Source organism: Cyprinus carpio, chromosome A11 (assembly GCF_018340385.1).
Source record: "Cyprinus carpio isolate SPL01 chromosome A11, ASM1834038v1, whole genome shotgun sequence".
NCBI lineage: Eukaryota > Metazoa > Chordata > Actinopteri > Cypriniformes > Cyprinidae > Cyprinus > Cyprinus carpio.
In genome coordinates this window covers 8,671,033-8,684,613 of record NC_056582.1, presented here as the reverse complement: position 1 = coordinate 8,684,613, position 13,581 = coordinate 8,671,033, and the positions used below count along the sequence as shown (strand labels likewise).

Below are 13,581 nucleotides of genomic sequence, written 5' to 3'. Positions count from 1 at the left end.
CTGAATTCAGAACAACTTTGATACTGTTGGTACCAAAATTTTTCTCTATTAAAATTTTATTGACAATTTGTCTGCATACACTGAGTCTGACAGACAGACAGACAGTTTAACCTCATGACTGCATGGATGCTAGTGTAGCTTTGTGTTAACTTTTTTAACCAACAGGTTTTGCAAACGCACTATTATACTGTATTCATGATTTAAAGAGTTCACAGGACTTATGCACAAGATTCCTAAAAGGAAACAGTTATACTCCACAAGTCTAATCAAATTCTTTAAGTCTGTTCATCTATACTTAAACATCTGCACTCAAACATGACAGAACTCAACACAATATAATTCAGATAATGTAGTAATGTAGATGGTTTGGTGAAGAAAATCAGCAAATGAAAGCAGAATTAATTCTTCAAAATTGGTCCATTATAAACACCCAAACATTAAGCTAACTGGAAGTCTTTTTTTAACTATTAACTCTAGATATACATTTTAAATCATGAAAAGTAACAATACATTTTTACAACAAAACAATGGCATTTATTTGAATGAAAGACATTGAACATCTTGCTACAAGACTTTAGGTCACACTTCTAGTAGAGACCCAAAGTATGACGTGTACAATTACTGATGTCAAACTTACCGACAAATGAACATGCACACAAGTATAGTGCTGATCTGCAAACCAGATGTTTACTAGTACCGTGTGATATCTTGTGAACAATTAAATACAATTCTTCACCTTTGTGTGGCTTTACATGAAAAGGTCTCAAAAAGAGGTTTCAAATTTCACATTAAAATGTACAAAGCTGCATTTAGGATACACTAAGTACAGAATAAAACACTACATTAAAATGCACTATTAATGTAAATTCCGCAAGCAAATGTGTAATTCTAGACTTACAACTTTCAGCCATGTGTCTACAACTCTGCTCCCATCAGACTCAAATTTATCCAGAAACGTCCCAGACCTTTAACACGATGTCGGGAGTGAATTCAATGCCGCTTAAAAAGATCTTGAAAAATATATATTTTTTTAAATGCTCCTTTCAACCACCTTCCAAATAAACAAGACAGACAAAACACAAAAAGAAACATGCTGTTAAATGCAAAAAAAAAAAAAAACTTTAATATAAAAAAAATAAAAAAATAACTTGATTTAAAAAACAATGCAAACTGCGGTGGGGAAAAGAAGAAAAAAAAAAAAAAGTACATCCTAGATGACAATACTTGCGGTTTTAGATTTACCTTCCAAACAGAAAAACTAAAACACTTAAAAGGCATAGGCTTTACACTCCAAGTTCTTTGGTCCTTCCAACTTTCTTTTACCTTACAGATGGGTGAGCAAGAGCACTGAAGAATGGGACTAGTCACTATTTACAAATGTCTAGAGGTTGGGATGTGTAGTTTGTACTGACAATAAAGCTAAAAGCTTTCACAATATAATATAATTAAGAAAACGGGACCAAAAAGTCCAGAGTGATTAAGGGAAGAGGGATTAGAAGGAAAGAGCAACAATGCCATGATATCTTTAAGTCTTTAAGGCATCATAACAGTTTACCCCCCCCCCCCCACCCCAAAAAAACTCAGATATATAGCTTAAACTTTTTAAATTGTCCAGGGTTTTTTTTTTCTTAACCCCCAGAGTAAAACACTATCACTTATTTCACCCCAAAACAAATGTATGAGTATGTTTATGTAGACAGTCAACAATAACTGAAATCGTTAGAACAAACCTTCTTTCAGGTTCTCTTACAACACAAAAATAACCACCAGTCCCTTTACTTGTGAGACTTGCTGGTTTTGAACGACACTTGTAGGACTCTGTCTCCCATGCGGTATCCGTTCAGGCTGGCGATGGCCATTGCTGCCTCCTCGTAATTTGTCATGGAAACAAACCCGAACCCTTTGCATTTGTTGGTGTTAAAGTCACGGATGACCTTGACATTGGTGACCGCGCCGAACGGACCAAACATCTGCCACAGGATGCCTTCGTCTGCATCTTGACCCAAATTGTAGATGAAGATACACCATCCAGAGGTAGAGCTGCTCGACACATTCATACTCGAGGCGCCGCTCATGTGGTCAACACTCATGGGTGAAAACCTGCCAGAGCAAGAGATGAATCCCCTTTATTTATATGCAAACTTTTATTACAAAAGCTTCTCTCACAAACAGCCAATAATCTAAAATATCTGATGCAAAAATGACAACATACAGAATGATGGACAACATTAAAACTACAGGAAGTGTGTTTGGCTGTCTCACCTGAAGCGCTGTGCCTGGTGATGAACAGGTCCACCGAACCGACGGGATTGAGTGTTATACAGCTGAGAGAGCAGCTGGGAATTCTTGGTCTGGTTTGGATTGGCAGCAAACTTCACTGTGATTGGTTCAGAGGCACCTGCTGGTTTGGACCCATTAAGATCCTTGATGGCTTCCTCCGCTTCAGACCTCTTATCAAAACGAATGAATGCAACTCCACGCGACAGACCTGACAGGTAAGAAAGCCCCCCAAAATGAGTTGAGACCCAGAATACATTCAAAATGGAAAATTGCAGTGTGCAGGACAGAATTATTACCAGAGGCCTGATCGACCAGTATGCGGGAGTTTATGATATGCCCATACTGGGTAAACATGTCCTCTACATCCTTCTGTGTCATGGTCTTGGGTAAACCGCTGATGTACAGGTTGGCATCTTTGATGCTGTCAGAGCTTGGCCGGGCATATGAGACCTAATTTAATGGAAAAAAAAAAAACTGCATTAAAAACCACTTCATTAATCCATCATAAAAGAAAAATGTAAGAAGTCATCATGTTTGCCCCCATTACTGATGAAACTATGTAGTTCCATTGTGTATCCAAAGCATAACCTCAGATCTGAGTTTCACATATGAAATAAAAATAAAAACAAACCCAGAAAAATAAAACGACTACAATGTGACTACTATTGTGTACTTCATATAGGTATGAAGCTGTTTTTACAGCCTATGTCTAAAAAAACAAAGACAAAACTTTCAATTTGAATTAAACTACAATGCTCAAAAGTAAAAAAAACAAAACAAAAACAATAAAACAAAAATAAATATCTGGGACTTCAGCACAGGGCTTTTGTTCGGCACAATGTCATACTCAAGCAAATGACTACCACAACCACGCAAGAGAAATGAAAATAGCAGATTTTGATCTTAAATGAACGCCAAAATAAAAATGTCACTGACTTCAGTATAATTCTGCACCGAAATTAAACCATGCTAAGTCAAAGACAGCCAATCATACAGATTATAAGAGCAAAGGTCTTGAGACAACAAATGTCAGGAAAAAAAATAAACAAAGGAAAGAAAAGAAAAGAAAATAAAAATAAAAGGAACAATTGTTGAAACTCATGAAGTTGTTCATTCCTTACAGAAAGCAGGCAGGACTGGAACACTGTCCTTACTGCTTTGAGTCTAGTGTACCAACATGGCATCTATAATTTAACACATGGATACAAAAACACCTTGTTGCACGTTACCTTGATAGTTTTAGACTGTAGTCTCAGGCCATTGAGTGTATTGATTGCCCTTTCTGCATCATTAGGGTTAACATAGTTAACAAATCCGTACCCTAAACTGTGGCCTAGAGAAAACAAAAGGGAAAAAAAACAAAATAAAAATAACAAACGTTCGTCCACATCCTGCAGACTATTCTCGCTGCACAAAAGAAACAATGCAAGCTATTCTTGTGAATGACAGTTGTAAAACAAAAACAGTTACATATTCATCAAAAACAAAGTTTTGACATCAGGCAAGAAAACTGTTAGGACACAGAAATAAAAACCAAACACCAAAGAGTGTTCATAGAATAGTTTCAAAAAAAAAAAAACCCTATACCTTAGTACAGACAAAAAACATTAGTAGGCATTTATAAACGTTTAATTAAATAAAATATAGAATGTACATTACATCATCATAATTATACATTATATTTTTAAGTATATTCAATTCCATAGATAGTGGGATGCTGCGGGCAGAGAAAAAAATATAGAATGTACATTACATCATCATAATTTTTTATAAAAAATAAAAACCATTCCCAAAAGTCAAATAAAGCTAATGGCAGATGCATCAAGATGGCACCAGACTGTCATCATAAGCCGCGTTTCCACTGTCGGGCCAAAAGCGGGCATGCTAGTGCGTGCCAGAGCCAGTCGCACTTCTACTGTCACTTCTGGTGCTTGATCGTGCTTCATCTGTGTTTCCTCGGGGCTAACGGCCCAGGTTTTAAAGCCCAATGAAAACCTTGGGCCAAACTGGGCCAGCTGGGGCTAGAGGAGTGGTTATGAACAAAGGCGGAGTTTCTCTGCGTCTGGAGAGCGTCAGCGCCTCGGATAATTTCATAAAGTTAACAGCTATAACACCAGCATTACAGGGTTGGTTCACCCAAAAATTAAAATTAGTTCCTTGGCAGGACTGGTCCTTCCAAGTCACTTCCTTTAGAGGCTAGGTGAGGCTCCTCTTTAGCATTTGGAGAACACGTAAATGGAACAGGCTAGCAAGTGCACGTCATTGCGTCAGTAAAAAGGTCCGCTTTCGGCACTGAAAAATGTTAGCCATCAATAACGTAATTTGTATTTGTATAATTTATAATATCAATACTGTAGTAATTTGTACTGGCATTTAAACGTTAAACTTTATTATATTTATTACAGTTATAACAAATGTTTGGTAACGTAAATACATATTGAAAGCATATTGCCCCGTTAACGCTTCGACCCCGCTAACGTCCGACATTTTTGAATTTTTTGAACAAGATAGCAAAGCTGCGCGCATAGGATTGTGGGTGATTTGAGAGCGCGAATGCAACATATGCATCCTTTCCTGTATATGGGATATTTTCCGAACAACGGACTCAGTCCTTGGTTGAAATTCCGAGGATCCTCGACATTGGAACAGTCCTTCGACAGATGTCGATGACGTAGCATCCTCGAAATTCTGGCTTCCGAGGATCCTTCCTTGACATTGAGAAACACCTACAGACTCGACTGAATAAGCAGGTAGGCTATTTTCATACCGCTATATTTCTGTGTGACTAATTTTTCAATCCTGATAAATTAATTAATTATAATCAATGTATTACTTATTATTGTAAAACATCAATTCTTTTGGATTTAAATACTTAAAGCATGCAAACAAACGGCTGCTCATTTTGTTATCGCGCTAGTTCCAGTGACTTATTTCTTATTAGTTCTGTGTGTTTGTGTGTGTGTGTGTGTGTGTGTGTGAGTGTTTCTGTTAACTTCGAAACCCCTTATTGGAAGTGTTTTTCTGTTAACTTCTCTTTGTTGGTGAAATGATGGGGTTGTGTGACGTCGTTCGTGAGAGGCGTGTAAAGGGCCTGTTTTAGTGAAGCGCAGCGGAGCTTCTGGCCCGACAGTGATTTTAGCCTCTGTGGTACAGGTCCGAGGCTATTAGCCCTGACCAGCCTGTTCAAAGCACTAGCTCGCACTGGCCCAACAGTGGAAAAGAGGCTATTGGGTCTCTTCCAAGTACTCCACATTTCAACTGGAAATTGACAATTGTCCTCAAAAACAATAGGAAAACAGCCAAAAGAACAAAAACACAACAACAAAAAATAAAGAACATTTGCTAATACACTTTGCTAAGAACACGACAGGATGCCCACATCATTAGAAAAAAAAAAAAAAAAAAAAAAAGTCGAATTTTTAAAAATGTCAAAGTTTTTGCAATCGCCACACCAGAGTATGTGAGTGAAGTGGAGTGGGAGCGGCATGATTATTGACTGGAACGAGTGGCGTTTTTGACAGTTTTCACTCTCTCTGAGAGCAATCCATCACGAACACAATTAATGCCAACAGTGCATTATATAACTGCATTTTATCAAGAATTCACACATTAAACATCATTAGCTAGCTTAACATATGTGGATCTCAAATAGGAAAGAAGGTGAAGGTTATAGGGTGCTTTCACACAGAGCTCAACCACCCCTTTTAAGTGGTCTCAGGTTTGGTTCGAACCGGAGTTCGGAAGACAGTGTTCACTGTCAGCGTTCAGCATTTCATCCAAACGTATCGAACTCTGACGTCAAATGAACCCGGGTGAGCACCAAAAGTGCTAGTGTGAAAGCACCCATAATGACAGCAATGGATGTGCGGGAGGTCATATCTTAAGCATGTTTATTTTTAGCATGTGGATACTCAATACTGATTGGGTGAATTCACGTTATAAACAGTTTATAGTACAGGTACACTGCTGCACATGCACACAATACACAAGCTCGCACATAACGTACAGATTGCATGCACACAGGAACGTTCAGGAGTGCAGAATATTATTGTCAATGCTGTCCTGTGATTTATCAGCTTAAAAACTGAATTGTAAATGATGTAATTTGTTTAAAAAAAAATACAGCATATTATTTCTGTTTTTAACGTAACTAAAACCCTCAGCTTCGACATAGTAGAGCTGCACAGACAAGCGAGTTAAACAGTCATTTGGCATTTTTCCACTGCGTGGTATGACTCGCATGGACGGCTCAGACCGGTTTGCATTTCCACTGCAGTTTAGTGCCGCTTTAGACTGGGCAGGATTATTCACATGTCGTTATTGTTGCGCTGGATATGCTGATTTAAATCTAGGAGTTCTGCTGTGTCTCGTGTCAGTGACACAGGTAATGACGATACTCTCCGGCCAATCAGTGATCAGAGGAATTTACACATCACATTTTGGTAATGGTACGGTTCACTTGGAACCTCAACCAAGGTGGTACTAAAAAAAAAATAATAAATTTTTTTTTTACCAAGTACTGTACCCAGTGGAAAACACCCCAAAAGTGAACCGTACAGAACTGTACTGTGCAGTGGAAAAGTGCCAATTTAATATATATACACTTCAGCTAATTGTACTGTTCCAATAAACCACATTAAAACTATTCTTTTGGTATTGTTTTTATTTATTTATTTATTTTTAGTTTAATATAATTTATGAACACAACTTTGTGATTTCAAAAAGTACTAAAATACTTTAGCCGCAAACTTCGTCATGGAGCGGAGGGGTGTTTCTGATCAGTTGAGAGAGGAGTGGAAAATGGTGAACCCTGAACAGAGCTGGAACCGAGTGATTATTGAATGCTTGGGAGTGCGGAGGGGAAATTGTTGCCGCTCCACTCTGCTCACATACTCTGCTCCACACCAAGAAAACATTTACAGAAAAACAAATGTGCTTGACTTCAAAGTCAAATCAAAACTCAGCACACCGTGGGAGGACTTCAAGTCTAATCAAAAGCTCAATATTGAACCGGACTAGTACCATCTTTACACCTTTTCAAACAGAGGGGGGAAAAATAAACCAAATGAAAATGTGAGCAAAATGTTTATTGGAGCATAAAACATACCACAGTGGACAGTGAAAACCTGCCACAATCCTAACCCAAGCTTGTCAGGTCAAAAGAAGTGGTCAAGAAGTGGTCAAAAGAAGATCAAAGATTTGCCTAATATATATATAAAAAATAATATAGAACTATAAAACTTGTAACTGTGAAAATAAAATATTCCTCACCATAAAAACAAAACAAAAAAAATAAATAAATGTTGGAAATATAAACAAGATCTTATGAAAACAAATTATATAGAAATTTATATATTGTAACTGTGAAAACTGCTTTTATTTAACTTATTTTTATTTTATTTTTTTCTATTATGTCCTTTTTTTACATTCCCTTATTGTATAGTTTTATCTATACAGATTTGACCTAGATTTTTAGGCTCTACGTTAGTGTTATCTGTATGCACCGGGGGTCTGAGAGTAACGCAAATTTCGATTCTCTGTATGTATGTACTGTACATGTGGGAAGAATTGACAATAAAGCAGACTTGACTTGACTTGACTTTTGAATTTTTGTTAATGGAGTTTATTTGAGTTTCATTGTGTTGAGACGTACCTGCCATCTTGTCTCTTATGAGTTTGGCAGACTCCACCTCGCCAATGCTGCTGAAGAGACTCCGAAGCTCCTCCTGACTCATGTTCTGGGGCAGGTAGTTGATAATCAGGTTGGTTTTTGCATCACTCGGCTCATCGCCCATGTGGTCCTCGTAACCATTCGGCATGTCGTATACTTCCTGTCAGAAAAAGTAATGCATTATGACCAAACCATCAAATTTATACTGGTAGACCAAAACCTAAAAAAGAAATGCAAGTAGAATGACCAACAATATCTGACATTTGTCTACACACAAAAATAATGGCCAATTTTACCTTTACTGAGCTGGCACCCTTGTGTGAGTCTCTGTCATTACCCTGGTTCTCAACCTCACAAACCTGCAGCAACAAATCAGTTGCAACATGATATAAATATAGACCTAATAACACCATGCAATATATAGCTATTTGCACTATATACACGTTTTGCTAACTTTAATTCCTGGCATTTATATTTATACAGGGCTCCAGACTGTGACCAAATAGTTGCATTTTGCGTGCATTTTTCCTCCTGGTGCGACTAATTTTTTTTTTAGAGGTCACACTGGTGTGACTGCAAGATTTTAAAATAATTATATTTAAAGGGATCATATGATGCAATTTCTATTTTTTCCTTTTCTTTAGTGTGTTATGTAGCTATTTGTGCATGCATAAGATCTGCAGAGTTACAATGCTCAAAGTCTCTCACAAAAGGATTTATTCTATCTAAAAGAGAAGGCTGATCCAGAATGGGCTAAAACATTTCATACACACACGCCCCCATGTCTACGTCACTATGTGGAAATATTTGCATAATGCCGCCCAAATGTTCATGCAAAGAAAGAAGACGTGGTTTCAGGAACCGCAGTAGTGTTGATGCAGCCATGTCAGGGAGACGCTGTGTGTTTCTGTGTGAGAGTAAAAACACTTTATTTGGCCTTCTGAAAGTAAATGCAATAAGGAATCATTGGTCAAGATTTATTTACAACAGAACAGCACAACCCAGATGTCCGAATTTGTGCAACGCATTTTATGGACATGACAGTTTTGTGAACCTAGGAGAGGTTAGCTTTCAACTTTCAAGTCTACAAACTTTGCACCCTACAAGGCTGGTTGTGGAAAGGCTATTTCTAAAAAAAAAAAACTTTGACAATCTGGTGCTTATTCTGAATCAGCTTCTGTATTTATGTTTTGAACTGTGCAGCGCTTAAAGCGTAGAGCCTGGTTTATACTCGCCACATCAGCACAAGCACGAAGGTGCGAGCAGCAAAAATTACTTGAATATTGAGGAAACAATGGATGGTTTTCAAGCTAAAGTAAAGGACTGCTTCTTAAACCAGAGAAGGTCAACATGTTGGTATTCTTGTGGGAGAAAAACAAAACAAAACATGCAAGCACTGTCACCAACAGCAAGTTTAGTTTTACTTTTCTTTTTGTTTTCATTTTGAAAAGCTTGTTATCTTTGCTGTTTACATCACGTTACACTATGTGGCTCTCTTATTTTTAAGTTTTCATTTGATTCCTCAGCGTTTGCTAAACGTTCTGTAATTTATAAGTCGGTATATAATACAGCATGTGGTGTATGCCATCCCTTATCTTATTCGTTTTTGTAATTAAACATTTTGTAAGCTAGTTTGTCATAGTATCTTACTGTTTTATTGTTGTTGTGCTTTTTAATGAACCCTTTAAATGTGCATTGTAACTGCACGGTTGACCTTTTTTGCGATTCAAATTACTGTAATTAAAACTCGCCAAACCCTATTTTTGGCCATTTGTCCTTAAACCTTTCATTGAATAGTGTGTGTAATGCCAATTATATCCTCTGGGCAGTAAATATATTATTAAAATATATAAAAATATATTTTTGCTGAAGTCACGACAATACCAGCAATGTATTGACGTGACACCTCTCTTCAAACACTAGCTACAAGTAACATCAAAAATTTCATGTTCCAGACCTCCTAACAGTAAATTTAGTTAAATGGCAGAAACATAGTGATAAAATGTATATCTGTTTTTACCTTAGAAAATGTGCTTGACCGCTCGGTTGAGTTGCCCAGTTAGGGTAAAATCAACTGAATGCTAGCTATACTCAGTAACGCGATCATAACTGCACAAGATCATAGATGAAGTTGTTCCATTGTCTGAACTAAAACCAATGCTTTGTTGCATAACACAGAACATCATATCAATAATTTGTTCTATTATATTTCTATTTTATTACATTGACAGTGTTAAAGGGTTAAGAATAACAATGAATCCATCTTTTGTTTTAGTCTTTAAAAGCGAAAGGTGTGTAGATGCAAGCAAAACAGCCAGTTATCTTTTCTTGTAAAACAGGACAACAAGATCATGAATTCGAAGTGAAAGCACCCGAATCCCAGCTTTCGGTTCAGGTTTTGTTTTTCTTTTTTTTAAAGTTTGAATTCGAAGTGAAAGCACCCGAATCCCAGCTTTTTCGGTTCAGGTATTGTTAAAATTACCCAAACAATACCCAACCCTAGCGACCAACTGAGAAGAATGAGTCTGGAGCCCTGTTATACCACGCACAAAACTAATAAAGTTGAAACTAATATAATCAAATACTAAAATACGTTTTTTTTTTTTTTTTTTACCAAATCCAAAATTTAAGTTTTCATTTAGCTGTAAACTGATTAAGTTTTTATAATTAAATTTGCGCTGTTCAAACTTGGTCTGCTAACCAGTAATAGTAAAGTTCATCAGCAACAAGCCACCTTTTTATATTTTTGCTGAACATATTTTTTCTACTTTTTACTTTTGGTCATGGTGAAGTGCATCTTCAACGCTAACGTTTGGCTGATGCCACTGTTGCATGGATAAAACAGATGCTGAAACTGTCAAAACGCATCAGAGAAGCGCTAATTAAACATCACTGTTTTAGTCAATAACTTCAGCCCTCCAAAACTATTTTGGCCATAACCAAAATATATTATTTTACTAACATTCCTGCGTACAACCACTTGCAATTCTTCCAAATTATCAATCGAATAAATGAATAAACAACCCAATAAACCAAAACAAAGATTGTTCAGGGAAACATAAAATTCTTCATATATGAATATTGAATTGTTATAAGGTAACTCACCATTTCACTGAAGAAATAGAAATAAAAGTAGATTATAAATACTTACTTTTAAATACCTTATGTGTCCTCTTCTGACGGCCATGTAGACACTTTACAGCTTCAAAATCTTAGTCTGAAAAAGAATAAAGTAAATCGTAAGTGGCCTTGCAATAAAAGCACATTCTCTACTAAACGCTGCCTTATTTCGAGCCGTATATCAATAGGTTCAGACTCAGCACTTCAATATTTCCCCCAGTGTTTTCACAAGCTTAGGAACAAAACTAAAAAAAAAAACCTTACGTCTACTTGTCGATTTATATCCCCTACAAACAAATACAAGCGCAAAACAATGAAGAGCTAACGTTAAATGCTAAACGTACGCATGGATGCTAGGCTAGGCTAACCATACTAAAGCTAGGCTGCAGACAGACAGCGCGAACAGTTACAAATAATAAAAAAACAACAACATTGTAATAGCACCATAACCCACACATAGATTGGTTTCATTATTAGCTAAACACATTTTACAAATTATGATACTCTCAACGCTTCAGGCAGCTCTTTTGAGGCCCGCCAGTTTTGAAGCTAACAGCGCGCGCTCGAGAGCGTGCAGTGCGCACATTTGAAAAAAAAAATAAAAATAAATAAGGAAAAAATCACAGATTATAACATAACAATGGCATAATTTTCAAACCCAAATATACATACCTTCTTTTCCTTTGTCCTCAACCGCCGTTGTGGTAGAGCGAGTCACAAACCGTGTGGAGAACAAAGCGGAGATCTGCTTTACCGACTCCGGGTGTCGCGCGCTCAAGCGGAAGTGAAGCCACACCTCCTCCCGTCTGGAGGAAGAGATGCTGCGGAGGCACAGCTCGTCTCAGCACATCTTCGATGAAACACCGCACCACCTTTTTAGAGCATTGCCACATTTGCCAGTTTATTTATTTATTTGCACCGATATATTATGTTAGCTGAATTATTATGTAACATCGGTTATATAAATGAAAACAGCATGAAATATAGGTAGTTTTAAACACATCTAACGTCTGTATCAATCTGTACCTCATTCCTCCTAAAATTGCGACAGCCTAAAAAATTTTTATTGTTAAACCGTATGCATATTAGCCTATGAATTTATTAATATTATTATTATCATTTTGTAAGTGGTTTCTTCTTAAGTTTGAAATTTGTAAAGTGGGTTTCACACAAGTGGGAAAGTTGTAATTGTTATATACTTTTGTTGTTCTTTTTGATAAAGATGTAATCAATTTTATGTAAATTTGACAATTTTATGTAATCAGTTTGACATATTTAGAATATGACACTAACTTATAAATTTTGTATTTTTAACTTTTAATGATCAAAAAAAAAAAAAAAAATCATGACCAAAAAATTCAGAATTAACATCAGTTAAACCATGTTTTAGCACGTCAGGAAATAAGTAAATATTGTCCATTCCATTTTTTTTTTTTTTTTTATTTATTTATTTTATTTTTTTGTACACTGGCCTACAGATTTAGTGTCTTACATGTTTTTTATTTATTTTTTTGCTGCCAATTAGGGACATAATATTAGGAATACTGAGGTCAATAAATAGCATTTCTTAGACTCCTATTAAAGCATCTGATAGCATGATTTATTAATCTTGGAAACATGGAAACTCCTACTCAAACATAAACAGAATCTACACCGGATTGCAGTTGAACATAAATTAAAGTGCAAAATATTAATATTATTCATACACAGTGTTGGGAAGTTACTTTGGAAATGTAATAATTTACAGATTACAAGTTACCCAAGTTACATAAGCAGTGTAACTACTTTATGAACATAATGTAACTGATTACATTTGATTACTTTTAGTATATTTTAGTTATATACTAAACACAATCCTAGATCATTTTACAGTAGTAAAAACATGCTTTTCTTCTTACTGATATCAAAAATAGTATACTTTTTGTATATTTTTTTTATATTTTAGTTATATAAATGGATAATATTTTCACATTTCTCAGTAACAGAAGCAAGAATAGATTCTAGTTTCATATTCACTGGCAACTGAAACCGACTCCCCCCAATATACCTGTTATAACATGCATGGTATTGTTTTTTTAAATAGTTATATTCCACCAAAAATATTGTTTAGACTCAATGACCAATCATTGTTTAGTTAAACAGCTGTATTTTGCAAGTCAAAACTAGAGAGATTTGTCCACTAGGTTGCGATTAAGGTTAACATTCATAGAAGATGTTCCTCAGATTAGACACTGAACCCTTCAATGTTCATAGCATTTTAATATTTGGCAAACATATTTTGCACTGAGACTATTCAAACCTTTTTCGAATCAAAAGCATGAACTGATTTTTGCATTTTTAAATTTCCAGCATTGGAACACATTTTTATCACTCGCCATGGTGGCAAATTTGTGTCCAATTTGTTTTCGGAGGGCTTTGTGGATGGAATGTGGATGGTGGATGTTGTGCAGTTGTGGTTTAATGCGAGTTAACCAATCAAAAGCATCAGAATAGCATCGCTTTACTAAACA

At 36.1% G+C, this 13,581-nt stretch overlaps 1 protein-coding gene across 4 annotated transcripts; it reads right to left on the bottom strand.

Moving 5' to 3' along the window:
* Window positions 1-511: 511 nt before the first annotated feature.
* LOC109098270 (ELAV-like protein 1-B) lies at window positions 512-11,919 on the bottom strand. 4 transcript variants are annotated; one of them, XM_042767022.1, is made up of 8 exons: window positions 11,744-11,919; window positions 11,103-11,168; window positions 8,248-8,310; window positions 7,934-8,114; window positions 3,510-3,613; window positions 2,577-2,730; window positions 2,263-2,488; window positions 512-2,100 (listed from the first exon to the last, which is right to left on the bottom strand). In XM_042767022.1, exons 2-8 carry the CDS (start codon window positions 11,136-11,138, stop codon window positions 1,776-1,778), a joined length of 1,089 nt encoding a protein of 362 aa, XP_042622956.1. In that variant the 5' UTR covers window positions 11,139-11,168; window positions 11,744-11,919; the 3' UTR covers window positions 512-1,775. The 4 variants fall into 4 exon arrangements, with proteins under 4 accessions (XP_042622956.1, XP_042622957.1, XP_042622958.1 ...); XM_042767023.1 differs by having other exon boundaries at window positions 7,934-8,111; window positions 11,744-11,918; XM_042767024.1 differs by lacking the exon at window positions 8,248-8,310 and having other exon boundaries at window positions 7,934-8,111.
* Window positions 11,920-13,581: the final 1,662 nt, after the last annotated feature.

Bases quoted from the DNA above. Each gene is read 5' to 3' on its own strand.
- LOC109098270 (XM_042767022.1), bottom strand. From the start codon at position 11,138: ATGGCCGTCAGAAGAGGACACATAAGGTATTTAAAA. The intron at 8,311-11,102 runs GTAAGTATTTAT...TTGTTGCTGCAG, and splicing joins GACACATAAGGTATTTAAAA to GTTTGTGAGGTTGAGAACCA. The intron at 2,731-3,509 runs GTAACGTGCAAC...CCATTAAATTAG, and splicing joins TACAGTCTAAAACTATCAAG to GTCTCATATGCCCGGCCAAG.